This window comes from Somniosus microcephalus, chromosome 6, assembly GCF_052327205.1.
Source record: "Somniosus microcephalus isolate GS21.2 chromosome 6, FLI_Smic_1.0, whole genome shotgun sequence".
NCBI lineage: Eukaryota > Metazoa > Chordata > Chondrichthyes > Squaliformes > Somniosidae > Somniosus > Somniosus microcephalus.
The window spans coordinates 10,446,639-10,473,902 of NC_140992.1; the positions used below are offsets into that span (position 1 = coordinate 10,446,639).

Genomic DNA, 27,264 nt, shown 5'->3' on the forward strand with positions numbered 1-27,264 from the left:
CCACCACCGGCGCACTGTAGCTGCAGTGTGTACCATCTACAAGATGCACTGCAGCAACTCGCCAAAGCTCCTTCAACAGCACCTTCCAAACCCGCGACCTCTACCACTTAGAAGGACATGGGCAGCAGACGCATGGGAACATCACCACCTACAAGTTCCCCTCCAAGCCACACACCATCCTGACTTGGACCTGTATCGCCGTTCCTTCACTGTCGCTGGGCCAAAATCCTGGAACTCCCTTCCTAACAGCATTGTGGGTGTACCTACACCATATGGACTGCAGCGGTTCAAGAAAACGGCTCACCACCATCTTCTCAAGGGCAATTAGGGATGGGCACTAAATGCAGGCCTAGCCAGCGACGCCCACATCCCATCAATGAATATAAAAAAAAAAGTCTGGCTGATTGGCAAACCACCTCTAGGTGCCTGGTCCGTGGCTTACAAGTACAAACCGAGATGAGGAAGTGAGTGAAGAAACTATCAGAAGCTGCTTTGCTGACACAGCTTCCTGGCAAGCATCAATTGGGAAACCTTAGACTTTGTTCACTTGCACCTGTGTGGTAACCTAGAGATAAGAAAGACAAAGACTAACAATAAGCAATGTCCCATCCTCATGCTCAGACCTGTGTTGCAATCAGCAGCGAATTGTGCAAGAATTATACAACTTCCTTACTGGTTTACTAAACGTATTGGGTCTGCGGAATTGTCTACCTTGAACACGCCCAATAATGTGATTTTGTTTTATTGCAAATGTTATTTGAGTTATATTCTTTGCTAGACTTGTTAGAATAATTGAAGCCCATGGGATTAATGGGGCAGTGGCAGCATGGATACGAAATTGGTTAAGAGACAGAAAGCAGAGAGAAGTGGTGAACGGTTGTTTTTCAGACAACAACAACAACAACTTGCATTTATATAGTGCCTTTAACATAGTAAAACGTCCCAAGGCGCTGCACAGGAGTATTTTAAGACTAAAAATTGGACACCGATCCACATAAGGATAAATTAGGGCAGGTGACCAAAAGCACGACCCAATTCTTCCCCCAAGGGATCGAATGATAATGGACACACTGCAGACACTGTGGGCAAGCTAAAAGTGGACAATACTTGTACGCTGGGAAATCCTGAGGACACAGTTTTAAGATAATTGGCAAAAAAAAATCCCAGGCGGAAATGAGGAGAACTTTTTTTTACTCAGCAAGCTGTCAGTCTCAGCTGTGGTTCAGTGGGTAGCACCCTCACCTCTGAGTCAGGCAGCTCGGTGAATTCAAGTTCCACTCCACGAGACTTAAGCACATAATCCAGGCTGACACTCCCAGAACTAGTACTGAGGGAGTGCTGCACTGTCAGATGTGCCATCTTTCGGATGAGACGTTAAACCGCGACCCTGCCTGCTCTCTCAGGTGGACGTAAAAGATCCCATGGCACTACTTTGACAAAAAACATTGGAGATATCCCTGGTGTCCTCGTCAATATTTATCCCTCAACCAACATCACTAAAAAAAAACAGATTATCCAGTCATTATCGCAATGCTGTTTGTGGGAGTTTGCTGTGCGCAAATTGGCTGCCGTGTTTCCTACATTACAACAGTGACTACACTCCAAAAAGTACTTCATTGGCAGTAAAACGCTTTGGGACGTCCTGAGGTCCTGCTGAAACCTCCATCCATGCCTTTGTTACCTCTAGACTTGACTATTCCAACGCACTGCTGGCCGGCCTCCCACATTCTACCCTCCGTAAACTTGAGGTCATCCAAAACTCGGCTGCCCATGTCCGAACTCGCACCAAGTCCCGTTCACCCATCACCCCTGTGTTCGCTGACCTACATTGGCTCCCGGTTAAGCAACGGTTATAATGTTGCCAAAAAGAGTAATAAGCCTGAATATTTTAGAATTCAGCAAAGGAGGACCAAGAAATTGATAAAGAAAGGGAAAATAGAATATGAGAGTAAACTAGCGAGAGACATAAAAACAGACTTTAAAAGCTTCTATAGGTATGTAAAAAGGAAAAGATAAGCGAAAGTAAATGTGGGTCCCTTACAGGCTGAGACAGGAGAAATTATAATGGGGAATAAGGAAATGGCAGAGAAATTAAACAAATGCAGATGATGAGAAATGTCTTCACTCAGTGGGTGGTGAATCTTTGGAATTCTCTACCCCAGAGGGCTGTGGAGGCTCAGTCGTTGAGTATATTCAAGATAGAGATCGATAGATTTTTGGATATGAAGCGAATCAAGGGCTATGGGGATAGTGCAGGAAAGTGAAGATGAGGTAGAAGATCAGCCATGATCTTATTGAATGGTGGAGCAGGCTCGAGGGGCCGAATGGCCGACTCCTGCTCCTATTTCTTATGTTCTTATGGTTTCTTATAACACCAAGGTTGCGAACAGTTTGGTTCAGCCTCGGACAGTTGCCAGGGAGAGGGATGGAGTCGTTGTCCAGGGAACGGAGTTTGTGGTGGGGACCAAAGACAATGGCTTCAGTCTTCCCAACAGTTTATTGGAGGAAATTTCTGCTCATCCAGTACTGGATGTCGGACAGCAGTCTGACAGTTTAGAGATAGTGGAGGGGTTGAGAGAGGTGGTGGTGAGCAATGTTCCCTCTAATTTATTTTGGGCCGCTCAGCCACTCTTAACGGGCTACATCGCCCATTCAAAATTCTGTGCATGCGTATTTTTTTCCATTTAAAAGCCGGTGAGCCAGCTGCGTGGGATCTTCAGAGCGCTGCATGGGATCTTCAGAGCGCTGCGTGGGATCTTCAGAGCGCTGCGCGGGATCTTCAGAGCGCTGTGCGGGATCTTCAGAGCGCTGCGCGGGACCTTCAGAGTGCTGCGCGGGACCTTCAGAGTGCTGCGCGGGACATCCAGAGCGCTGCGCGGGACCTTCAGAGCACTGCGTGGGATCTTCAGAGCACTGCGTGGGATCTTCAGAGCGCTGCGCGGGACCTTCAGAGCGCTGCATGGGATCTTCAGAGTGCTGCGTGGGATCTTCAGAGCGCTGCGCGGGACCTTCAGAGCGCTGCGTGGGATCTTCAGAGCGCTGCGTGGGATCTTCAGAGCACCCCCTCAGGAGCAGGCGCACCTGCCTTTGTGCATGGCTGTGGAACTCTTCCACACTCTCTAAACCCCCTGAGTGTGAGAGAGAGAGATTGCCTAGAGGAACGGGCAATCCCTCTTGCACACAGGGGGTTTGGAGAATGTGGAAGAATGTGCAACGAAGGTTCACCAGACTGGTTCCTGGGATGGGGGGATCGTCCTATGAGGAGAGATTGAGTAGACTAGGCCTCTATTCTCTAGAGTTTAGAAGAATGAGAGGTGATCTCATTGAAACATACAAAATTCTTACAGAGCTTGACAGGGTAGATGCAGGGAGGATGTTTCCCCTGGCTGGGGAGTCGAGAACCAGGGGTCACAGTCTCAGAATAACAGGATGGTCATTTAGGACTGAGATGAGAAATTTCTTCACTCCGAGGGTGGTGAATCTTTGGAATTCTCTACCCCAGGGGGCTGTGGAGGCTCAGTCATTGAGTATATTCAAGACAGAGATCGATAGATTTTTGAATATTAAGGGAATCAAGTAATATGAGGATAGTACAGGAAAGTGGAGATGAGGTAGAAAATCAGCCATGATCTTACTGAATGGCGGGGCAGGCTCGAAGGGCCATATGGCCGACTCCTGCTCCTATTCCTTATGTTCTTATGGTGTGAGGTGCTTAAACTGACATCTAAGGGTACCATTTGCGCAGTTCTGTGCCATTGACATAGCTGGCACTCTGCCAGTGCGTGTGGGAAAGTTATGAGCAGACTACTTTAAATATTACCTGTTAAATCCGTGAATCTTGATGTATGGTGTCCTTCAATAAATAGACAGAGACTGCAGAGGAACAATCAACAGGTGTTTACTGGATGAGGGTTACTCTAAAACTAACAGTACAGATCCCTACTCATGGTTTATATACAGGTGTGGTCACTGCCGGTACTATACAGTATACAGGAGCTGTAAAAGTAGTTCTCCCCTTAAAGGTACATACACTACATTACCCTTTAAACTCCCTTCAGTGGCAGCAGGTGCAAATAGAACGTAAAACACCACCACTAGTTAGACCAGTTAGGAGTGAAGACAGAAAGCATTTTATTTCACACTCGCTCCCCAAGCGGATGCTGGGGGGGGTCAATTGAAAATGTCAAGATTGAGATTGATAGATTTTTGTTAGGTCAGGGTATCGAGCTAAGGTAAATGGAGTTGAAGTACAGATCAGCTATAAGCTGATAGAATGACGGTGCGAGCTCGAAGGGTTGAATGGCCTCCTCCTGTTCCCATGTTGACCAACATGCATGCACTCAAGAACCAGCTGCATCAATGCACAATGTCGATTCCCACATAACGGCGCAAACTGTGTCCTCTGTTCCCGCAGTAATACATGAGACCATCTACTTTAGGTGCGCAACCCAACTGTTGCTGTCTTGCTCTCCACTTCCCATTCCCCGACCGCCAGGTTTTAGTGACACTGTCGAGTGGTCTTCCCGGACACAATTGCCCATTTTTCGGAAGCAAAATACTGCGGATGCTGGAAGTCTGAAATATAAACAGAAAATGCTGGGAACACTCAGCAGGTCAGGCAGCATCTGTGGAGAGAGAAACAGAGTTAACGTTTCAGCTCGATGACCTTTGGTCAGAACTGGAAGGCCATCGAACTGAAACGTTTTAACTCTGTTTCTCTCTCCGCAGATGCTGCCTGACCTGCTGAGTATTTCCAGCATTTTTTGTTTTTATTGCCCATTTTTCTGGTTGGCTGAGAGAAGAGATGTTTGCAGTTAGGAGGTAGAGGTGCATCTCTCCGAGCTCTGGAGAAATCCCCTCCTGCTGTCGTGTTGTTCAGCAGCCCAGCCATTTACCAAAACTCAACATGAACAAAGCGGGCAGGTCAGGGCATTCCGCAGCTCGGGGACAACAATGACATAGAAACATAAAAGATAGGAGCAGGAGTAGGCCATTCGGCCCCTCGAGCCTGCTCCGCCATTCAATGCGATCATGGCTGATCATCCAAATTCAGTACCCTGTCCCTGCTTTCTCCCCATATCCCTTGATCCCTTTAGCCTTAAGAAATATATCCAACTCCTTCTTGAATATATTTAATGAATTGGCCTCAACTGCCTTCTGTGGTAGAGAATTCCACAGGTTCACCACTCTCTGGGTGAAGAAATTCCTCCTCATCTCTGTCCTAAATGGCCTACCCCTTATCCTTAGACTGTGACCCCTGGTTCTGGACTCCCCCGCCATCGGGAACATCCTTCCTGCATCTAGTCTGTCTAGTCCTGTTAGAATTTTATAAGTTTCAATTAGAACTTCTAGACTGCAACACTCACCCTGACATCTCACTTCTTTTACATTTGTACAAGTTCTATTGCAACTTTGTGATAATAAGAAGTAACCCTGTATATATTCTCTGCTAATCTTCAGAACACAACCACAAAACTGCCAAAGTGAAATTTGGTTTTATAGTCAGTACAATATATGGTACAGAAGAGCAATAAAAAAGATTAGCAAACAAGAAGTCTTGACGAAACAATTTTATGATTTAAAGAAAGACTTGCATTTATACAGCGCCTTTCATGACCTCAGGACATCCCTAAGTGCTTTATAGCCATTGAAGTACTTTTGAAGTGTAATGTAGGAATCGCAGCAGTCAGTTTGCACACAGCAAGCTCCCACAAACAGCAATGTGATAATGACCAGATAATCTGTTTTTTAGTGATGTTGATTGAGGGATAAATATTGGCCCTGGACACCAGGGATAACTCCTCAGCTCTTCTTCGAAATAGTGCCATAGGATCTTTTACGTCCACCTGAGATGGCACACAGGGCCTCAGTTTAATATCTCTTCTGAAAGACGGCACCTCTGACAGTGCAGCACTCCCTCAGCACTGCACTGGGAGTGTCAGCCTGGATTTTTGTGCTCCAGTCTCTGGAGTGGGATTTGCACCCACAACCCCCACAACTATTTCAAAGAAGAGCGGGGGAGTTCTCCCCGGTGTCTTGGAGCCAATATTTATCCCTCAATGAACATCACTAAAACAGATTACAACAACAACTTGCATTTATATCGTGCCTTTAACGTAATAAAGCGTCCCGAGGCGCTTCACAGGAGCATTAAAAGACCAAAAAATTTGACACCGAGTCACTTAAGGAGAAATTAGGGCAGGTGACCAAAAGCTTGGTCAAACAGGTAGGTTTTAAGGAGCATCTTAAAGGAGGAGAGAGAGGTAGCGAGGCGGAGAGGTTTAGGGAGGGAATGCCAGAGCTTAGGGCCCAGGCAACAGAAGGCACGGCCGCCAATGGTTGAGCGATTATAATCAGGGATGCTCAAGAGGGCAGAATTAGAGGAGCGTAGATATCTCGGGGGGTTGTGCGGCTGAAGGAGATTTCAGAGATAGGAAGGGGCGAGGCCATGGAGAGGTTTGAAAACAAGGATGAGAATTTTGAAATCGAGGCGTTGCTTAACTGGGAGCCAAGGTAGGTCAGGGAGCACAGGGGGTGATGGACGAACGGGACTTGGTGCGAGTTAGGACACGGATGACCTCAGGTTTACATAGGGTAGAATGTGGGAGGTCAGCCAGGAGTGCGTTGGAATGTTCAAGTCTAGGGCAGCACGGTGGCATAGTGGTTAGCACTGTTGCCTCACAGCGCCAGGGACCTGGGTTCAAATCCGGCCTCGGGTGACTGTCTGTGTGGAGTTTGCACATTCTCCCCGTGTTTGCGTGGGTTTGCTCCGGTTTCCTCCCACAGTCCAAAGATGTGCGGGTTAGGTTGATTGGCCATGATAAAAATTGGCCCTTAGTGTTAGGGGGGATTAAATACGTGGGGTGGCTTGGGTGGGATGGCTGTCGGTGTAGGGACCGGGTGCTAGGGTTTGGATGATCAGCCATGATCTCGTTGAATGGCGGAGCAGGCTCGAAGGGCCGAATGGCCTACTCCTGCTCCTAGTTTCTATGTTTCTATGTAAAGGCAGGGATGAGGGTTTCAGCAGCGGATGAGCTGAGGGAAGGATGGAGACAGGCGATGTTCTGGAGGTGGAAATAGGCGTTCTTAGTTATGCCGCGGATATGTGGGTCAAATATGACACCAAGGTTCAGACAGATGTTAGGGAGAGGGATGGAGTCAGTGGCTAGGGGATGGAGTTTGTGGCGGGGACCGAAAACAATGGCTTTGGTCTTCCCAATATTTAATTGAAGAAAATTTCTGCTCATCCAGAACTGGATGTCCGACAAGCAGTCTGACAATTTAGAGACCGTGGATTCCAGTCCAATTTTTTGTCTTCTAATACTTCTGTGTGGCGACTTGGGCCATTTTACTACGTTAAAGGCGCTATATAAATACAAGTTGTTATTGTTGTATTATCACATCGCTGTTTGTGGGAGCGTGCTGTGCATAAATCGGTAACTGCGTTTCCCACATTACAACAGCTACTACACCTCAAAAAATTATTTCATTGACTGTAGAGCGCTGTGTGGGGGACGTGAAGGGCGCTACAGAAATGATTTATGGATTGGTAGGGCACAAAGTTTGATTGGCGGCACCAATCTGCGGGGGAGCGTTTCAGTCCGGACCCAGCACTCGGTGACACCGTGCGGGGCGGAAGTGCGGCGCGTTGCCGTGGTGATGGAGCCGGTTGCCAAGCTGGGGGAAATGGCGGAGAACACCTACAGCATCAGACCGGCCTTTCAGCACAGGTACCGACCGGGAGGGACAGAATACACCGGGAGGGGCCGCATACACGGTGCATATACCCCCAGGGGCCGTATACACGCTGCATATACCCCCAGGGACCGTATACACGGTGCATATACCTCAGGGGCCGTATACACGGCGCATATACCCCCAGGGGCCGTATACACGGCGCATATACCCCCAGGGACCGTATACACGGCGCATATACCCCCAGGGACCGTATACACGGCGCATATAACCCCCAGGGACCGTATACACGGCGCATATACCCCCAGGGACCGTATACACGGCGCATATACCCCCAGGGACCGTATACACGGCGCATATACCCCCAGGGACCGTATACACGGCGCATATACCCCCAGGGACCGTATACACGGCGCATATAACCCCCAGGGACCGTATACACGGCGCATATACCTCCAGGGTCCGTATACACGGCGCATATACCTCCAGGGTCCGTATACACGGCGCATATACCTCCAGGGTCCGTATACACGGCGCATATACCCCCAGGGGCCGTACACACGGCGCATATACCCCCAGGGGCCGTATACAGGGCGCATCCAAGGGCCGTACACACGGCGCACATACCCCCAGGGGCCGTATACGCGGCGCACGTACCCCCAGGGGCCGCATACGCGGCGCACGTACCCCCAGCGGCCGCAGACGCGGCGCACGTACCCCCAGGGGCCGCAGACGCGGCGCACGTACCCCCAGGGGCCGCATACGCGGCGCACGTACCCCCAGGGGCCGCATACGCGCGCACGTACCCCCAGGGGCCGCATACGCGGCGCACGTACCCCCAGGGGCCGCATACGCGGCGCACGTACCCCCAGGGGCCGCATACGCGGCGCACGTACCCCCAGGGGCCGCATACGCGGCGCACGTACCCCCAGGGGCCGCATACGCGGCGCACGTACCCCCAGGGGCCACATACGCGGCGCACGTACCCCCAGGGGCCGCATACGCGGCGCACGTACCCCCAGGGGCCGCATACGCGGCGCACGTACCCCCAGGGGCCGCATACGCGGCGCACGTACCCCCCGGGGCCGCAAACGCGGCGCACGTACCCCCCGGGGCCGCAAACGCGGCGCACGTACCCCCCAGGGGCCGCAAACGCGGCGCACGTACCCCCCAGGGGCCGCACACGCGGCGCACGTACCCCCCAGGGGCCGCACACGCGGCGCACGTACCCCCAGGGGCCGCACACACGGCGCACCTACCCTCAGGGACAATATACGCGGTGCCTGCTCCGTGAGAGACCCTATGCATCGTACATATACCCAGGGAGACTGTAATAACAGTACATAGATCCTGTTTGCAAAACTTTACTTCCTGTTGTCACATTTTCTTATATCTTCATTTATAATGTTTTGCTGATATAAACGCAAAATACATATTTTAAAATCTTCTGTATTTTGTGTCCATACAAACCTTACTTCCTTTTGTCACATTTTTGTCAACTTTTCCCATCATACATGCCTGTGCACATTTCCCATTCAATTTTCCGATATTTAATATCCGATCTCCTGCCCCACTGTAATTGCGGGCTGTGATCACTGTGTTGCTCTCTGCCTCCATCTAGCTTTCTCTTTAGTCAAGTTCTGCTTCTAAATGTTTTTGTTTTTTCCCCACAGCTAACTTTTTAGAATCATACAGCATAGAATGAGGTTATTCGGCCCATCGTGTATGTGCTGGCTCTTAGAAAGAACTCTCCACTCCCCCCTCCTCTTTCCCCATAGCCCTGCATATTTTTCTTCTTCATGTATTTATCCAATTCCCTTTGAAAGTTACTGTTGAATCTGCTTCCACCGCCCTTTCAGGCAGCGCATTCCAGAGCATAACAGCTCGCTGCGTAAAAACAAATTCTCCTCATCTCCCCCCTGGCTTTTTAAAATTATTAATTTGTTTTCCTTTTAAGAGACTCTAACAGCCTCTGGCCTGCTCTCTTTTCTGCTTATTTTCTTTTGCAATTTAGGCTTCGTCGCTTGGGGGTTCTGCTCCCTTCAGATACCCCTCACTGCTCTTCCTGGATCAGTTTCCCGACTCGGCAACGACTGTGTCAGCCAGGGCTCAGTGGGTAGCACTCTCTCGCCTCGGAGTCAGAAGGTCGTGAGTTCAAGTCCCACTCCAGAAGAATGAGAGGGGACCTCATTGAAACTTATAAAATTCTAACAGGACTGGACAGACTAGATGCAGGAAGGATGTCCCCGATGGTCGGGGAGTCCAGAACCAGGAGTCACAGTCTAAGGATAAGGGGTAAGCCATTTAGGACTGAGATGAGGAGGAATTTCTTCACCCAGAGAGTGGTGAACCTGTGGAATTCTCTACCACAGAAGGCAGTAGAGGCCAATTCATTAAATATATTCAAGAAGGAGTTGGATATATTTCTTAAGGCTAAAGGGATCAAGGGATATGGGGAGAAAGCAGGGACAGGGTACTGAATTTGGATGATCAGCCATGATCTCATTGAATGGCGGAGCAGGCTCGAGGGGCCGAATGGCCTACTCCTGCTCCTATCTTCTATGTTTCTATGTAAACCTGGCAGCGCTGTTTTCGTTCAGTCCATTTGTTTTGATCGAACATCAAAATTTGTTAACAATGTCCATCGTCTGATCGACATTGAAGCGCCCCCCACTCCCCTTCCCCCCGGCAGTCCTGACAGAACTATCTCCGCTCCCTCTGTCCTGCGCCGTGCCTCAGCTTTAAAATCACTGCTGTACCTATTCCAGGTCTTCCTCCCTCCGTCTCCCAACTCCACCATTACAGCCGGCCCAGTGTTTGGATTTGAAAAGTCTTTTCAATCCCCCCCCCCCCCCCCCCCCCCCCCCAGCGTTGTCCTTTCCCGCCGCCACGTGCCCAACCCCACGACAAAGGAAATATATCCGGCGGCAACCGATGTTCCCGCTAATTCTTTTTGGCTACGCGGCCCATTTAAAATGTCCATTTGAAAGCCGCTGAGCGGCCTCCAGACCGCCGCGTGGCACACAGCTTAACGGGAACATTGGCGCCAACCCCCAACCGGGGTTCAGAGGGTTAAATTATGAGGACAGGCGGCATAAACTTGGCTCGTATTGCCTTGAGTTTAGAAGATTGAGGGTGATCAGATCGAGGTGTTTAAGATGTTGATACATTTTGATAGGGTAGATACTGAGAAACTATTTCCTCTGGTGGGGGAAATCCGGAACAATAACCCTATTGTGATGGCGCCGATGAAGATGGCTGCCGCCCTTGCGGGCTCCGTGCGTACCAGGCAGCTAAATGTCCTTTGCTGCTTGGTGCGCTTGGCTCGTTAAGAAAAAAGCATTTCACTGACTGGATTTCACTTGTATTTGGTTATGCGACAAATAAAATTGAAATTGAAAAAATTAAAATTAGACTTCAGGCGTGAAATCAGGAAACACTTTTTCACACAAACATCACCGCACTGCCTTCATCAATCCAGTCCGTTGCTTCGTCAAGTTATTCAAACATGAGGTAGCCTTCGAAAGGCAATTGGATAAGTACTTGAAGGAGAAACAATTGCAGGAATATGGGGAAAGAGCGGGGGAGTGGGACTGACTGGATTGCTCTTCGAAAGAGCCGGCGCAGACTCGATGGGCCGAATGGCCTCCTGCGTTGTACTAGTTTATGATTTGCCTTGAACAAATCCTTGCTGGTTGTCAATTATTAACCCATATTTTCCAAGTGACAATTAATTTTGTCCCGGATTATAGAAACAACAGAAGATAGGAGCAGGAGTAGGCCATTCGGCCCCTCGAGCCTGCTCCGCCATTCAATGAGATCATGGCTGATCATCCAAACTCAGTACCCTGTCCCTGCCTTCTCCCCATATCCCTTGATCCCTTTAACCTTAAGAAATATATCTAACTCCTTCTTGAATATATTTAATGAATTGGCCATAACTATCTTCTGTGGTAGAGAATTCCACAGGTTCACCACTCTCTGGGTGAAGAAATTCGTCCTCATCTCTGTCCTAAATGGCTTACTCCTTATCCTTAGACTGTGCCCCCTGGTTCTGGACTCCCCGACCATCGGGAACATCCTTCCTGCATCTAGTCTGTCCAGTCCTGTTAGAATTTTATAAGTTTCAATGAGATCCCCTCTCATTCTTCTAAACTCCAGCGAGTACAAGCCCAATCGACCCAATCTCTCCTCATACGTCATTCCTGCCATCCCAGGTATCAGTCTGGTGAATCTTCGCTGAACTCCCTCCATGGCAAGAACATCCTTCCTCAGATAAGGCGACCAAAACTGCACACAATACTCAAGGTGTGGTCTCACCAAGGCCCTGTACAACTGCAGCAAGACATCCTTGCTCCTGTACTCGAACCCTCTCGCTACGAAGGCCAACATACCATTTGCCTTCTTAACCGTCTCTAAGCGATCCCCCACAAAATGTCTTTACTTGTCCCATTACCATCCCCTTTTGCCTTGCACCATCATCGCTTTTGTCATCCAATCATTGCTGCCTTCCACCTTATCACAGACCTTCCTACATTACAACAGTGACCACACTTCAAAAAGTACTTCATTGGCTGTAAAGCGCTTTGGGACGTCCTGAGGTTGTGAAAGGAGCTGTAGCAATGCTCCTTTCTGATGAAGGGTCATCGACCTGAAACGTTAACACTGTTTCTCTCTCCACGGATGCTGAGTATTTCCAGCATTTTCTGTTTCTATTTCAGATTTCCAGCATCTGCAGTGTTTTGATTTTATATAAATGCAAGTGGTTCTTTTTCCCGTTGTTCTTTCCATAGATGTAGGGAGGATGTTTCCCCTCATGGGGGGGATCTAGAACTAGGGGGCATAGTTTCAGGATAAGGTGTGGCCCATTTAAAATGGAGATGAGGAGGAATTTCTTCTCAGAGGGTCGTGAATCTTTGGAATTCTCTATCCCAGAGAGCTGTGGAGGCGGAGTCATTGAATATATTCAAGGCGGCGATTGACAGACATTTGAGCAGGGGAGTCGAGGGTTATGGGGAGAGAGCAGGAAAGTGGTGTTGCGGCCAAGATCAGATCAGCCACGATCTTATTGAATGGTGGAGCAGGCTCGAGGGGCCGAATGGCCGACTCCTGCTCCTATTTCTTATGTTCTTCCTCCACCCTCCTTTTCCCTGGCTCTGTACTTGCTTAAAAACTATTAGCTCTCTAACATCTTCCAGTTCTGATGAAGGGTCGCCGACCCGAAACGTTGACTGTTTCTCTCTCTACCGACGCTGCCTGGCCTGCTGAGTGTTTCCAGCATTTTCTGTCTTTGTTTCAGATTTCCAGCATCCGCAGTATTTTGCTTTTGTTAAAGTCTGGGGACCTGGGCAAGGTGTTGTCGGTGGATCTGCACCCCAGCAGCTTCAGGAGAGATGGGGAAGGAACTGGCAAACCAAAAGTCTGTTGGTGTATCTCCGTATACACCAGGAGTGCTTCAGTCTTTCGTAGTTGTAAAGCAGTTAACGCCCTGGTATAATAAGGCTGTGCGCACATTGCAACTTGAGTGTAAAAGCTGTGGGATGCAGTGTACTAATGGACAACACTGTTGTCACTAGGTTCAAGACAGCCATTGTAAAGGGGAAGATCAGTAATGTGCTGAAGGAGGAGCTATCGAACAAGTTTTATGACCCAGAGGAAGTTCCCAACATGACTAGGAAGATTGCAGAGGCCATAAAGACTCAAGTGAAAGGTACAGTACACTGGTTGTGTCCCTTGTATCCTACTTGTATCGGCATCTTTGTGAGGCACAGCTAGGGTGAGGTGGGACTGCAGCATTACAATCCCCAACACTTACACCACCCACGCCTATTGGATATATATACTTGAAATGAAAATTTTACAGGGCTATGGGGAAAGAGTGGGGAGGGATTGGGACTAATTGGAGAGCTCTTTCAAAAGAGCCGGCACAGACACGATGGGCCGAAGGGGCTCAATAGAAACATAGAAGATAGGAGCCGGAGTAGGCCATTCGGCCCCTCGAGCCTGCTCCGCCATTCAATGAGATCATGGCTGATCATCCAAATTCAGTACCCTGTCCCTGCTTTCTCCCCATATCCCTTGATCCCTTTAGCCTTATGAAATATATCTAACTCCTTCTTGAATAAATTTAATGAATTGGCCTCTACTGCCTTCTGTGGTAGAGAATTCCACAGGTTCACCACTCTCTGGGTGAAGAAATTCCTCCTCATCTCAGTCCTAAATGGCTTACCCCTTATCCTTAGACTGTGTCCCCTGGTTCTGGACTCCCCCACCATCGGGAACATCCTTCCTGCATCTAGTCTGTCTAGTCCTGTTAGAATTTTATAAGTTTCAATGAGATCCCCTCTCATTCTTCTAAACTCCAGCGAGTATAAGCCCAATCGACCCAATCTCTCCTCATACATCATTCCTGCCATCTCAGTCTGGTGAATCTTCGCTGCACTCCCTCCATGGCAAGAACATCCTTCCTCAGATAAGGCGACCAAAACTGCCCACAATACTCAAGGTGTGGTCTCACTAAGAACATAAGAATTAGGAGCAGGAGTCGGCCATACGGCCCCTCGAGCCTGCTCTGCCATTCAATAAGATCATGGCTGATCTTGGACCTCAACTCCACTTTCCCGCCTGATCCCCATATCCTTGATTCCCCTAGAGTCCAAAAATCTATCGATCTCAGCATTGAATAGACTCAAAGATTCAGCATCCACAGTCCTTTGGGGCAGAGAATTCCAAAGATTCACAACCCTCTGTGTGAAGAAATTCCTCCTCATCTCCGTGTTAATTGGGCGACCCCTTATCCTGAGACTATGCCCCCTAGTTCTAGACTCTTCAGCCAGGGGAAAACAGCCTCTCAGCATCTACTCTGTCAATCCCCCTCCTTTTGTGCTGTATGATTCTATAAAATTGGGATTGGACTGCAAAGCAGTTTGTTCTCTGATTTTTACTCCCTGCTCCTCAAGGCATTGACTCAATGCTGGGGCACAGGTGGCCTTTGACCTCTAGCATCTCACGCGAGTGGCCATTCTTCATGTGCGAGCCTGGACGGTCAGCGGGTAGACAGGAGGCATCCTCGCTGGGGACTATCCCGCCTTCCAGCAGAGGCATTGAGGCCTGATTGTCCCTCTCTACTGCTACCCGGGGCTGCGATCAGTTGTCTCGGCCCAGACTGGGGGCGCACGCGGGTGGAGATCAATCCCGGGACCTCCTGATCTGGTTGGTTCTGAATCACCCCACACACCACGTTCACCCACTGCCTTTGGATAAAACAGAATCTCTTCCTGCTTGTTGCTGGCAAAGTCGAAGCCATCCCTTTCAGCTCCCACTAACGCCTGCTATGTCTCTGGCCCGAGCCCCCCCCTCAAGATCCAGAGGTGTTACTGCTTCATCATTGGCTGAATTACCGTCCCCGCGGCCCGTTCTGTCCTCCTCTGCAACATCACCCACCCCTGCCCTCCACCTCTCCTCCACCATCACCCATGCCCCTGAATCTATTTATCATTTCGAGTTTTGATTTCTTCAATAACATGTCCTCGCCCGCACAATGTCCCCCCTCCCGTTGCCCATGCCCTTGCCGAGGGCCACTGTCATGAATCTCATACTTCCGAGTTATTTCTTCATGAAGTAACACTGGGCAGCCAGCTGGTGGCGCTGTCCAAGGAGTATAAATACTCGGGCGTGGGCCCAGCTTGCTCAGGATGTTTCTGTAACCAGGAACTAGTGATGTAACTAGAATCTCATGGTTGTGAAACAGTTGATTAAAGCCTTGTTTTATACTCCAACCAAATGCTCAGTCTTTTTACATCAGCCACCATCTACCCGTGTCCCAGCCGATTGATTTTAAAATCCTTGCCCTCGCTTTCAAGTCCCTCGGTGGCCTCATCCCACTTCACTGCCCCGAGCTGCCCCAGTCCCACATTCCTGCACCTTCTGCTGATCCAACCCCGAACCGACCCTCGCCTTCTGCTCCCTCCCTCCCTTTGCTCCACCACCAGAAGCCATGCCTGCCCCCTAAAGCATTTTTCCTAGATCCCTCCACCTTGCCACACCTTCAGAAGTCTCCTAGTAAGTAGCTCCACTTCAACCACACTTTCAGCTTCACCTTCCTCATTCCTTTTCCTGCTTTCTTTTTTTTTTCGCTTGTCCTCTTGCTCGTCGCCCACCTATTTTCCTCTGCTCCGTAAAGGCCTCAGTCTGTCTGAGGAATGTTAAAGAAAGGTTAGCCCTTGCATCATCAGGAGAGTCGATAAATATTTACATAAGAATATAAGGATTAGGAGCAGGAGTTGGCCATATGACCCCTCGAGCCTGCTCCGCCATTCAATAAGATCATGGCTGATCTTCGACCTCTGCTCCACTTTCCCGCTCGATTCCAAAAAATCTATTTATCTCAGCCTTGAATATACTCAACGACTCAGCATCCACAGCCCTCTGGGGCAGAGAATTCCAAAGATTCACAACCCTCTGAGTGAAGAAATTCCTCCTCATCTCAGTCTTAAATGGCCGACCCCTTATCCTGAGACTGTGCCCCCTGGTTCTAGACTCTCCAGCCAGGGGAAACAACCTCTCCGCATCTACCCTGTCAATCCCCCTCAATGTTATATTTTCACCTCTCATTCTTCTAAACATCAGAGTATAGGCCCATTCTACTCGATCTCTCATCATAGGACAACCCTCTCATCCCAGGAATCAATCTAGTGAACCTTCGTTGCTCTCCCTCCCAAGGCAAGTCTATCCTCCCTTGGTTAAGGAGACCAAAACTGTGCACAGTACTCCAGGTGTGGTCTCACCAAAGCCCTATATAATTTAGACTTGGTAAGAATGATAAATATTAACTCTGTTCTCAGAAGCTTGTGTTCAAAAAGCAATATTTAAATGATTCATCAGAGATTGTGTCCTGTTTCCGCAGAGTGTGCGTTTGAGAGATACAAACTGGTGGTACAGGTCGTTATTGGAGAGCAAAGAGGTGAAGGAGTGAAGTAAGTTGTCTACTTGCAGCTAAAATTAACCTCCCAGATATGTTGAAAATGTAGTTGAGGTTCCCTCACTCCTACTCTGCGTGTGAAAGAATGGGGAGTCGACATCTTCTAACATCAGGGATCTACTTAATAAATCGAAGTTAGAAAGAAAGGCTCGCATTTCTATAGCGCCCTTCACGATCACCGGACATCCCAAAGCGCTTTACAGCCAATGAAGCACTTTTTGAAGTGTAGTCACTGTGGTAATGTCAGAAATGCGGCAGCCAGTTTGCGCACAGCAAGCTCTCACGAACAGCAATGTGATAAATGACCAGTTAATCTGTTTTAGTGATGTTGATTGAGGGATAAATATTGGCCCAGGACACCGGGGATAACTCCGCTGCCCTTCTTCGAAATAGTGGCCGTGGGATTTTTTACGTCCACCTGAGAGGGCAGATGGGGCCACAGTTTAACGTCTTATCCAAAAGACGGCACCTCCAACAGTGCAGTACTGCACTGGAGTCAGCCTAGATTTTTGTGCTGAAGTCTCTGGAGTGGGACTTAAACTCTCAACCTTCTGACTCAGGCGAGGGTGCTGCCCACTGAGCCACGGCTGACAGCTAGGAGATGCTCCTAGATATTCACTGATGGGCCGAATGGCCTCCTGTGCCGTACTATTCTATGATTATCTGAATTTGTTCACGTGATTCTTTGTGTTCCCCGTTTCCCCCATCGCCGCTCTGTCCTTGCTCCAATATGGTTTCACCTCGCCTTAGTAGTTATTTATTCTTGCGTGAGTCTCGACAGTGATGTCGGCGGGCTATTTGGCAAGGAGAGCATCACGCAGGCGCACATTCCAGCAGTGACCACTGGGGGGCGAACAGGAGCAGGCACAGCAGCTGATTGCTCCTTCCTAACCTGGTGCTGAGGCCAGTTATAGCCTGTGAGGACACCCGATGAAACCCACTAACTCAGCACAGACCAAGCTTCGAAACGATAACATCGCTGAGGCATTGGGTGAGTTATTGCAATTTTAATCGTGCTTCCAGTATTCACCTAGTTCACCGAATAGACTGGAACGCACTGCCTGAAAGGGCGGTGGAAGCAGATTCAATAGCAACTTTCAAAAGGGGAATTCGATTAATACTTGAAACGGAAATTTTTTTACCGGGCTATGGGGAAAGAGCAGGGGAGTGGGACTAATTGCATTGCTCTTTCAGAGAGCCGGCACAGGCACGATGGGCCGAATGGCCTCCTTCTGTGCTGTATGATTCTATGACAATCTAGGAGCCTCTTCGATTGATTGAGTAGGTCACTGATGTTTGAAGATGTCGACTCCCCGCTCTTTCATACACACACAGAGTAGGAGTGAGGGAACCTCAACTGCATTTTCAACATAACTGGGAGGTTCATTTTAGCATTTTCCTTGCACTACTGGACATTGTACAAGAAGAAGTTTATCGTTTGATCCTCGAGAGTGTCAGCTGTGCCTCAGTGGGTAGCACCCTCTCATCTGAGTCAGAAGGTTGTGGGTCCAGGTCCCACTCCAGGGATTTGAGCACAAAAATCCAGGCTGACACTCCAGTGCACTACTGAGGGAGTGCTGCACTGTCGGAGGTGCCGTCTTTCGGATGAGATGCTAAACCGAAGCCCCGTCTGCGCTCTCGGGTGGACTAAAAACATCCCATGGCACTATTTCGAAGAAAAGCAGGGGCGTTCTCCCCGGTGCCCTGGCCAATATTTATCCTTTGCCCAACGTCACTAAAATCAGATTATCTGGTCGTTCTCACATTGCTGTTTGTGGGAGCTTGCTGTGCGCAAATTGGCTGCCGCGTTTCCAACATTACAACAGTGACTACACTTAAGTCCTTCATTGGCTGTAAAACACGTTGGGACGTCCTGAGGTCGTGAAAGGCGCTGTATAAATGCAAGTTCTTGTTTCTTTTAGCCTCAAGTTAATCTCTCTTTTTATAATTACTACCATGATCTGGGTTCCTCTGTATTTGGCTCTCTTGCTCCACCATGCTCCAAACACGCTATCCTACACGGTTTTCCTCCTCCCTACGTCCTCACTGTTGAAATCAAGATTCGTCGCACCGTCTTCTACTCTTTAGAACATAAGGAATAGGAGCAGGAGTAAGCCATTCGGCCCTTCGAGCCTGCTCCGCCATTCAGTAGTAAGATCATGGTTGATCTTCGACCTCAATTCCACTTTCCCGCCCTATTCCCATATATCTCAATTCCCTTAGTATCCAAATATCTATCGATCTCGGCCTTGAATATCGACTGAGCCTCCACAGCCCTCTGGGGTAGAGAATTCCAAACATTCACAACCCTCTGAGTGAAGAGGTTTCTCCTCATCTCAGTCTTAAATGGCCGACTCCTTATTCTGAGACTGTGACCCCTGGTTCTAGACTCCCCAGCCAGGGGAAACATCCACCCTGCATCTACCCTGTCAAGACATTTAAGAGTTTTATATGTTTCAATGAAATCACTTCTGATTCTTCTAAACTCTTCTAAATAATCTTTCACTCCCTGCCCTCTCAAACAAGTGGACAAAGCAGCCAGCTTGATTGGCACCCCATCCACCACCTTAAACATTCACTCCCTCCACCACCGGTGCACCGTGGCTGCAGTGTGTACCATCTACAAGATGCACTGCAGCAACTCGCCAAGGCTTCTTCGGCAGCAATTCCCAAACCCGAGACTTCTGCCCCCTAAAAGGACAAGGGCAGCAGGCGCATGGGAACACCACCATCTGCAAGCTCCCCTCCAAGTCACACACCATCCAGACTTGGAACTATATCGGCCGTTCCTTCATCATCGCTGGGTCAAAATCCTGGAACTCCCTCCCTAACAGCACTGTGGGAGCACCTTCACCACATGGACTGCAGCGGTTCAAGAAGGCGGCTCACCACCACCTTCTCAAGGGGCAATTAGGGATGGACAATAAATGCTGGCCTTTCCAGCGACACCCACATCCCAGGAACGAATAATAAAAAACCCTTTCAAAACTCTTTGTATGAAGAAGAAATTCCTAATATCAATCCTTTTATAGGATTTCCCCAATCTATCCTTGTTCCTGTAACGCTGGGAATCAGTCTCCTGCCTGTTCTCTACGCAATTAAGAAAGAACATGCTTTTCTACGGTGCCTTTCATGACATCAGGATGCCCCAAAGTGCTTCACAATGAACTGCTTTTTGAAGTGTAGTCACTGTTGTAATGTAGGAAACTTGTAGGATATACTTGCCTTGGAGGCGGTGCAACGAAGGTTCACTAGACTGGTTCCTGGGATGAGAGGGCTGTCCTGTGATGGGAGATTGAGTAAATTGGGCTGATACTCTCTGGAGTTTAGAAGAATGAGAGGTGATCTCATTGAAACATACACGATTCTGAAGGGGATTGACAGGGTAGATGCTGAGAGGTTGTTTCCACTGGCTGGAGTGTTTAGAACTAGGGGGGCATAGTCTCAGGATAAGGGGTCGGCCATTTAAGACTGAGATGAGGAGGAATTTCTTCACTCAGATGGTTGTGAATCTTTAGAATTCTCTGCCCCAGAGGGTTGTGAATGCTGAGTCTTTGAGTATATTCAAGGCTGAGATCGATAGATTTTTGGACTCTAGTGGAATTAAGGGACATGGGGATCGGGCGTGAAAGTGGAGTTGAGGTCGATGATCAGCCATGATCTTATTGAATGGCCGACTCCTGCTCTTATGTAGGAAACGCGGCAGCCAATTTGTGCACAGTAAGTTCCCACAAACAACAAACTATAATGACCAGATAATTATTTTACTGATGTTGGTTAAGGGATACATATTGGCCCAGGACACTGGGGAGAACTCCCCTGCTCTTCTTTGAATAGTGGCCGTGGGATCTTTTACGTCCACCTGAGGGCAGATGGGGCCTCGGCTTAACGTCTCATCCAAAAGACGGCGCCTCCGACAGTGCAGCACTCCCTCAGTACTGCACCAGGAGTGTCAGCCTTATGTGCTCAAGTCTCCTGGAGTGGGACTTGAACCCACAACCTTCTGACTCAGAGGCGAGAGAGTGCCACCCACTGAGCCACAGCTGATACGGTTAGAATATGTTGTTCCAAAAAGTAGCCGATTCGCCTGGTTAATAACAATTTCTTGTTGGATACTTTCAGGGAAAGGTCAGTGATTAATTCTTTCTCCGATGCATATTTCACATTCTGTTGCTACTCTGCATTGCTGTCTTGCATCACACGGGGTTGTTTTGATGCCTATTTATCAGTTGAGATTTATGGGAGTGGACGCTATCACCAAGGACTTTTAGTTCTGGTTTAAAGCCTGCCCCAATATAGCAACAAAGCAAATATGCTTTGAAAACAGCCTTCGTAATGTGGAACTCGCTACCACAGGGAGTGGTTGAGGCGAATAACATAGATGCCTTTAAGGGAAAGCTAGATAAACCCATGAGGGAAAAAGGAATAGAAGGCTATGCTGATCCGGTTAGATGAAGGGTCGGAGGAGGCTCGTGTGCAGCATAAACACCGGCACAGACCAGTTGGGCCTATTTCTGTGCTGTGAATTCTGTCATATTAAACGAGCTGCGTTCTATGCTTTACCCATGAATCTCATGGAGGAAATAAGTAACCTTGGGGCTGAGTGCGCCGTTGGGTGGTCCTGCCGGAGATCGATGATTGCAGGGTGCGCTGCTCGGAAAATCCCAGGCTCGCTGCAACTCGTTGTCCATCCATTCAAACTAACGGATGGTGGATCTGTGTCCGCAGACCTGTGATTTCCCAGCTCGTGGTCCCTGAGAGCACCAACCTAGCTAAGATCGGGTCGGGAAAACGGTCCTATTACGGCAACCCAGTGGAGAGAGAGCACACAGAGAAAGAGAGAGCGTGCTGTGACAAGGGAAAGGGGAAACTGCTGAGAATGAATAATGGTTACACGGAGTGTGGGAAGGAACGGGTTCACAGCCGCGATCGAGTTGCCCTTCATTTAAATTTTCTCTTCAAGGAGGACCTCGGCGAGGAGATTGCCCTCAGCATAGTAAACTTCTCTGCCTCTCTACACCTCTCTCCTCCTTTAAGCCGCTCCATAAAACCTACCTCTTTGACCAAGCTTTTGGTCACTTGTCCTAATATCGCCTTATGTGGCTCGGTGTCAAACTTTGTCTGATAACACTCCCGTAAAGCGTCTTGGGACGTTTTACTATGTTAAAGATGCTATATAAATGCAAGTTGTTGTTGCTATATAAAAACAAGTCTTTATTTTCTTTTAGAATGGCTGCACGGTGTTTCTGGGATGCTGACACGGATAACTTTGCTCAGGAAGTGTACGTGAACGTAAGTGTGGGTAGTACATTGATGCTGCGTAGTACAGATGTGTGTGAGGGAACGATCTCTAGACCGAGAATTATTTCCCCACTGCTTCCCTTTAGTGGGTCAACAGAATGTTTTTTTTTTAAATTTCCGCTCGCGCTCCCCTCTCCTGAAGATGCTGACTGTTTTTGAGATCCCACCGGTGCCCAAACTTAGGCATGTAGGAATTGCTGGACAAATAAGACCAAGGTCCATCCAGTTCACCACCTACCATACCCTGGTAGTCGCATGATACAACAATAATGGAGTTGTTGACTAGTCACAGCAATCAATCTCTTATCGATTAGCCTATAATGTTGGTGGGATTGGAACTTGCGTTCTCTGGATTACCAGTCCAGTAACGTAACCACAACATCACCGTACAACTTCACGTATGACCGTGGACAGTGAATGTTGACAGACTTGCCGACCATGAGGGGCATCGCAGCCGGACCCCATCCCACTCTCGCGCTGACGTCCGCACGCTTCCGGGAGTGATTACTGGATAATGATCAGGAGCAAGACCTTTCTCAGATGGTTTCCCTCCCCTCGCCCAGGGGCGATGAAGTGAGGGGCAGGAACAATCTGAATCAGCCAGCTCGGTGCCCAGCTCGCCAGCTCTTTAGTGCTGTAATCAAATGAAGGAAGCAACAACATAATGCTTAACGGAACCTCCAGCGCTGTTGGACTGGAACTAAACGTTACTGGTTTAGTCTGTCTGTCTGTTACTGGTCCCAACAGAGTATGTCATCAACTCCAGATCAGAGTAATTACACCTGTGAGTCCTGTGATGCTCGTGCCTGTCTCCAAAGTATCAATTATGCAGGAGTGTTAGTACTAATGGCTGATCCTTCTGTCACCTCTAGCTTCCAAATTCTCTACATTCTTGACTCTCTTTTGCTGATACTACTGCTGTCAGTGCTTCTCTCAATTCTCCTCTCTCGTTTTTCCTAGGCTGTAACTACACTGTCTTACACGTTCTTCCTCAATTTTAAAATTCTCATCCTTGTGTTCAAATCCCTCCACGGCCTCATCCCTCCCTATCGCTGTAACCTCCTCTAGCCCCACAACCCTCTGAGATCTCTGCAATCCTCCAATTCTGGCCTCTTGCGCATGCCTGATTTCCTGGCGGCCGTGCCAATGGTGGAACGATAAATGGGTAATTTTCAGGTTGGCAAACTGTAACTAGTGGGGTGCCGCAGGGATCAGTGCTGGGGCCTCAACTATTTACAATCTATATTAATGACTTGGATGAAGGGACCGAGTGTAATGTAGCCAAATTTGCTGATGATACAAAGATAGGTGGGAAAGCAAATTGTGTGGAGGACGCAAAGAATCTCCAAAGGGATACAGATAGGCTAAGTGAGTGGGCAGAAATCTGGCAGATGGAGTTTAATGTGGGAAAATGTGAGGTTATCTACTTTGTTAGGAAAAATAAAAAAGCAAATTATTATTTAAATGGAGAGAGATTACAAAATGCTGAGGTACAGAGGGATCTGGGGGTCCTTGTACATGAATCACAGAAAGTTAACATGCAGTTACAGCAAGTAATTAGGAAGGCAAATGGGATGTTGGTCTTTATTGCAAAGGGAATGGAGTATAAAAGTAGGGAAGTCCTGTTACAACTGTACAGGGTGTTGGTGAGACCACACCTGGAGTACTGCGTACAGTTTTGGTCTCCTTATTTAAGGAAGGATATACTTGCATTGGAGGCAGTTCAGAGAAGGTTCACGAGGTTGATTCCAAAAATGAAGAAAGGTTGAGCAGGTTGGGCCAACACTCACTGGAGTTTAGAAGAATGGGAGGGGATCTTATTGAAACATATAAGATTCTGAAGGGGCTCGACAGGGTAGATGCAGAGAGGATGTTTCCCCTCGTGGGGGAATCTAGAACTAGGGGGCATAATATCAGAATAAGGGGGCACCCTTTTAAATCGGAAATGAGGAGGAATTTCTTCTCTGAGGGTCGTGAATCTTTGGAATTCTCTTCCCCCCCCGAGAGCTGTGGAGGCTCAGTCATTGAATATATTCAAGGTGGAGATAGAGAGATTTTTTGAATGGTCGGGGACTCGAGGGTTATGGGGAGCGGGCAGGGAAGTGGAGTTGAGGCCAAGATCAGTTCAGCCATGACCTTATTGAATGGCGGAACAGGCTCGAGGGGCCAAATGACCTTCTCCTGCTCCTTTTGTCTTATGTGCCTTCAGCTGGGCCCTAAGCCTGGAAATCCCTCCCTAAGCACCTCCACCTCCTCTTTTAAGACACTCCTTAAAACCTACCTTAATAACCAAGCTTTTGATCCACTTTTGAGATAAAGTGGAGGAGGAGGAGAAAGATGGATTTGGAGAGAGTGTGAGACGGATGTGAAGGAGTGAGACGGATGTGAAGGAGTGAGACGGATGTGAAGGAGTGAGACGGATGCGATGGAGGAGTGAGACGGATGCGATGGAGGAGTGAGACGGATGCGATGGAGGAGTGAGACGGATGCGATGGAGGAGTGAGACGGATGCGATGGAGGAGTGAGACGGATGCGATGGAGGAGTGAGACGGATGCGAAGGAGTGAGACGGATGCGAAGGAGTGAGACGGATGCGAAGGAGTGAGACGGATGCGAAGGAGTGAGACGGATGCGAAGGAGTGAGACGGATGCGAAGGAGTGAGACGGATGCGAAGGAGTGAGACGGATGCGAAGGAGTGAGACGGATGCGAAGGAGTGAGGCAGATGTAAAGGAGACACCCCAAACTGAAGGGGAGAAAGAAAGACGGATGTGAAGGAGGAGAGAGAGAATGATGGAGGAGAGAGAAAGAAAAGGAAGTGAAAGAGGAAGTGAGGTAAAGGCATAAGTGAAGGAACAGGAAAAAGCCATTAGACTCGAAGCCCATCAGCTTTATGATAACCCCACTACCCACTTTCTCACCATATAGATCAATCCTTTCTCTCTAGAAACACGTCTCATTTGTCTCTTCATCCCATTTACACAGTCAGCTTCAGTGTCCTTCCCTGGTAACTTATTCCATAACTCAATCACCTCCCTGACTTCCTACCTCACTTCGAACCTTCTCATTTTTACCTTGCGAGCAACTTTGTCAATTCCCTCCATAATCTTGGAACTTCCATTCTGTCACCTTGAAATCTTTCCCCCAAAAAAGAACGCAACTCCAATTTCCTTAACCGTTCCTCAGAGCGGAAATTCTCAATACCTACAATCATCAGTTTTCCATCCTGTGGCAAGGCTCCCAGAACTACACACACTGTCCCGGATGAATGAAAGAAAGGACTTGCATTTATATAGCGCCTTTCACAACCTCTGGACGTCCCAAAGCGCTTTACAGCCAATGAAACACTTTTTGAAGTGTCACTGCTGTAATGTGGGAAATGCGGCAGCCAATTTATGCACAGCAAGCTCCCACAAACAGCAATGTGATAATGACTGGATAATCTGTTTTTAGGTGTTGGTTGAGGGATAAATATTTGCCAGGACACCGGGGAGAACTCCCCCCTGCTCCTCTTCGAAATCGTGGCCGTGGGATGTTTTACATCCACCCGAGAGGGCAGACGGGGCCTCGGTTTAATGTAAAGACGGCACCTCTGACAGTGCAGCACTCCCTCAGTACTGCACGGGGAACGTCGGCCTGGATTATGGGCTCGAGTCTGACCTAACATCTTGTAGAGTGATAGCAATGACTGTATGTTGACTATTTAACGTGCCCCATTACTAGTATTAATTTGGTTTGTCTGCTTTCAGGACAGCCTGTTCTGTGTCGCTGCTGCCTTTGGCTGTTACTACTATTAGCAGACTTCAGGGACCTCACTGGAGCCAGTGCTGTCATTCAATGTCTTTCTTATGTAAATATGTTCAAGAATATGTACAATAGGCTTTATAGTAAAACGTTGCATAATGTAATAGCTCGTACCACGAATAAAGAAATATACGGTTCAAATTGTTGTCCCTGATCATATTATATTCTCTGCACAAAGTTTGTACAGAGAATGCTGGAAAATATGCAGCCTGTCTTGTCAGCATCCAGAAAAACAAGAGACAGGTTAACAATTCTGGCTGTCGCCGCCTCTTCAGAACTGGAAACTCTCATCCAGTGCCAGGTATGATAGAGGGTACACATCACTGTTCCCTCTAAGCTGTGCTTTGTTGTGTGTGGCCTGTTTATTTCAATGCGCGGGCCCTTTTAATTTCTGCGCGTGTGCGGTATTTCAAATGGAGAAGCTCGTGAGCGGCCTGTGCGGGACCTTGCAGAGTACTGCGCGACCACGCACGCGCACAGCTTAGTTGGGACATTGGTGCACACCCAGACTATTTGTGTGTGTGTGTGTGAGATGGGTCAGCAAGCACCCAGGGAAAATCTGCCCTTTTTTAATCCACTGCTTCCACAAAAAATAAATTGCCTTAACTCTGTTTCTGTTTAATGAGGGAAGAAAATCAGGAACACCTTGTTCGTTTTGGAATTCAACAGCGAGGACATGATGCTTCGACTGGACAGAGCCTTGGTCAGACCACATCCGCAGCACTGCGTTCACATCTGGGCAACGCACTTCCGGAAGGATATATTGGCCAGGGAAGGGCCACGGTGCAGATGTCACCAGATTGGCACATCGCTTTAGATCACTCCTCAACCTTCTGAACTCAAGGGAATACAAACTTAAATTTATGCAAGTAGTCGTCATAATTTAACCCTTTAAGCCACAGGATTGCGAGTGGAGGCAAAGGCACCGCTGAAAACCAAATTCACCCCCGTTAATAGATCTGCTTGATTCACGTGAAGTTAGGAAGTGATTATAGAGATCTGGGGTAAGGGGGAGCGCATGCTTGAAGAGGCACACATGGACTGTGGAAGGAGCAGGTTTGACGGAGCAAGTGTCCTTTTCTCATTGTAAACTTGTGAGCTTGCAGTGAGTCACTAGTAAATCCAATATGGGATGCTGGAGAAACTTCTTTACCCAGAATGTGCTGAGAGTGTGGAACTCGCTACCACAGGGAGTGGTGGAGGCGAATAGCAGAGATGCATTGAAGGGGAAGCTGGATAAACACATGAGGGAGAAATGACTAGACGGTTATGCTGATGGGGTGAGATGAAGAGCAGTGGGAGGAAACTCGTGTGGAGCATAAATACCAGATCAGACCAGTTGGGCCGAATGGCCTGTTCCTGTGCTGCACATTCTATGTCATACGCAGAATAGGATGAGGAGCCTGTGTGCATGCTAGAGTCTATTATAAAGGATGTGATAACAGGCCACTTAGAAAATATCAATGGGATTAGACAAAGTCAACAT

General features: G+C 48.5%; 1 protein-coding gene across 4 annotated transcripts in view; it reads left to right on the plus strand.

Annotated features, from left to right (window-relative positions):
• The window catches only part of dynlt2b (dynein light chain Tctex-type 2B), a 73,203-nt gene extending 46,336 nt beyond the window's left edge, over positions 1-26,867 (plus strand). The window contains exons 1-5 of one of the 4 annotated variants that reach the window (XM_085989706.1): positions 7,583-7,730; positions 13,272-13,405; positions 16,601-16,670; positions 21,904-21,967; positions 25,729-26,381. In XM_085989706.1, the coding sequence (XP_085845832.1) occupies positions 7,660-7,730; positions 13,272-13,405; positions 16,601-16,670; positions 21,904-21,967; positions 25,729-25,932 (543 nt within the window). In that variant the 5' untranslated portion in view covers positions 7,583-7,659 and the 3' untranslated portion in view covers positions 25,933-26,381. The other 3 variants (XM_085989708.1, XM_085989709.1, XM_085989707.1) reach the window with 3 other exon arrangements.
• The last annotated feature ends 397 nt before the right edge of the window (positions 26,868-27,264 follow it).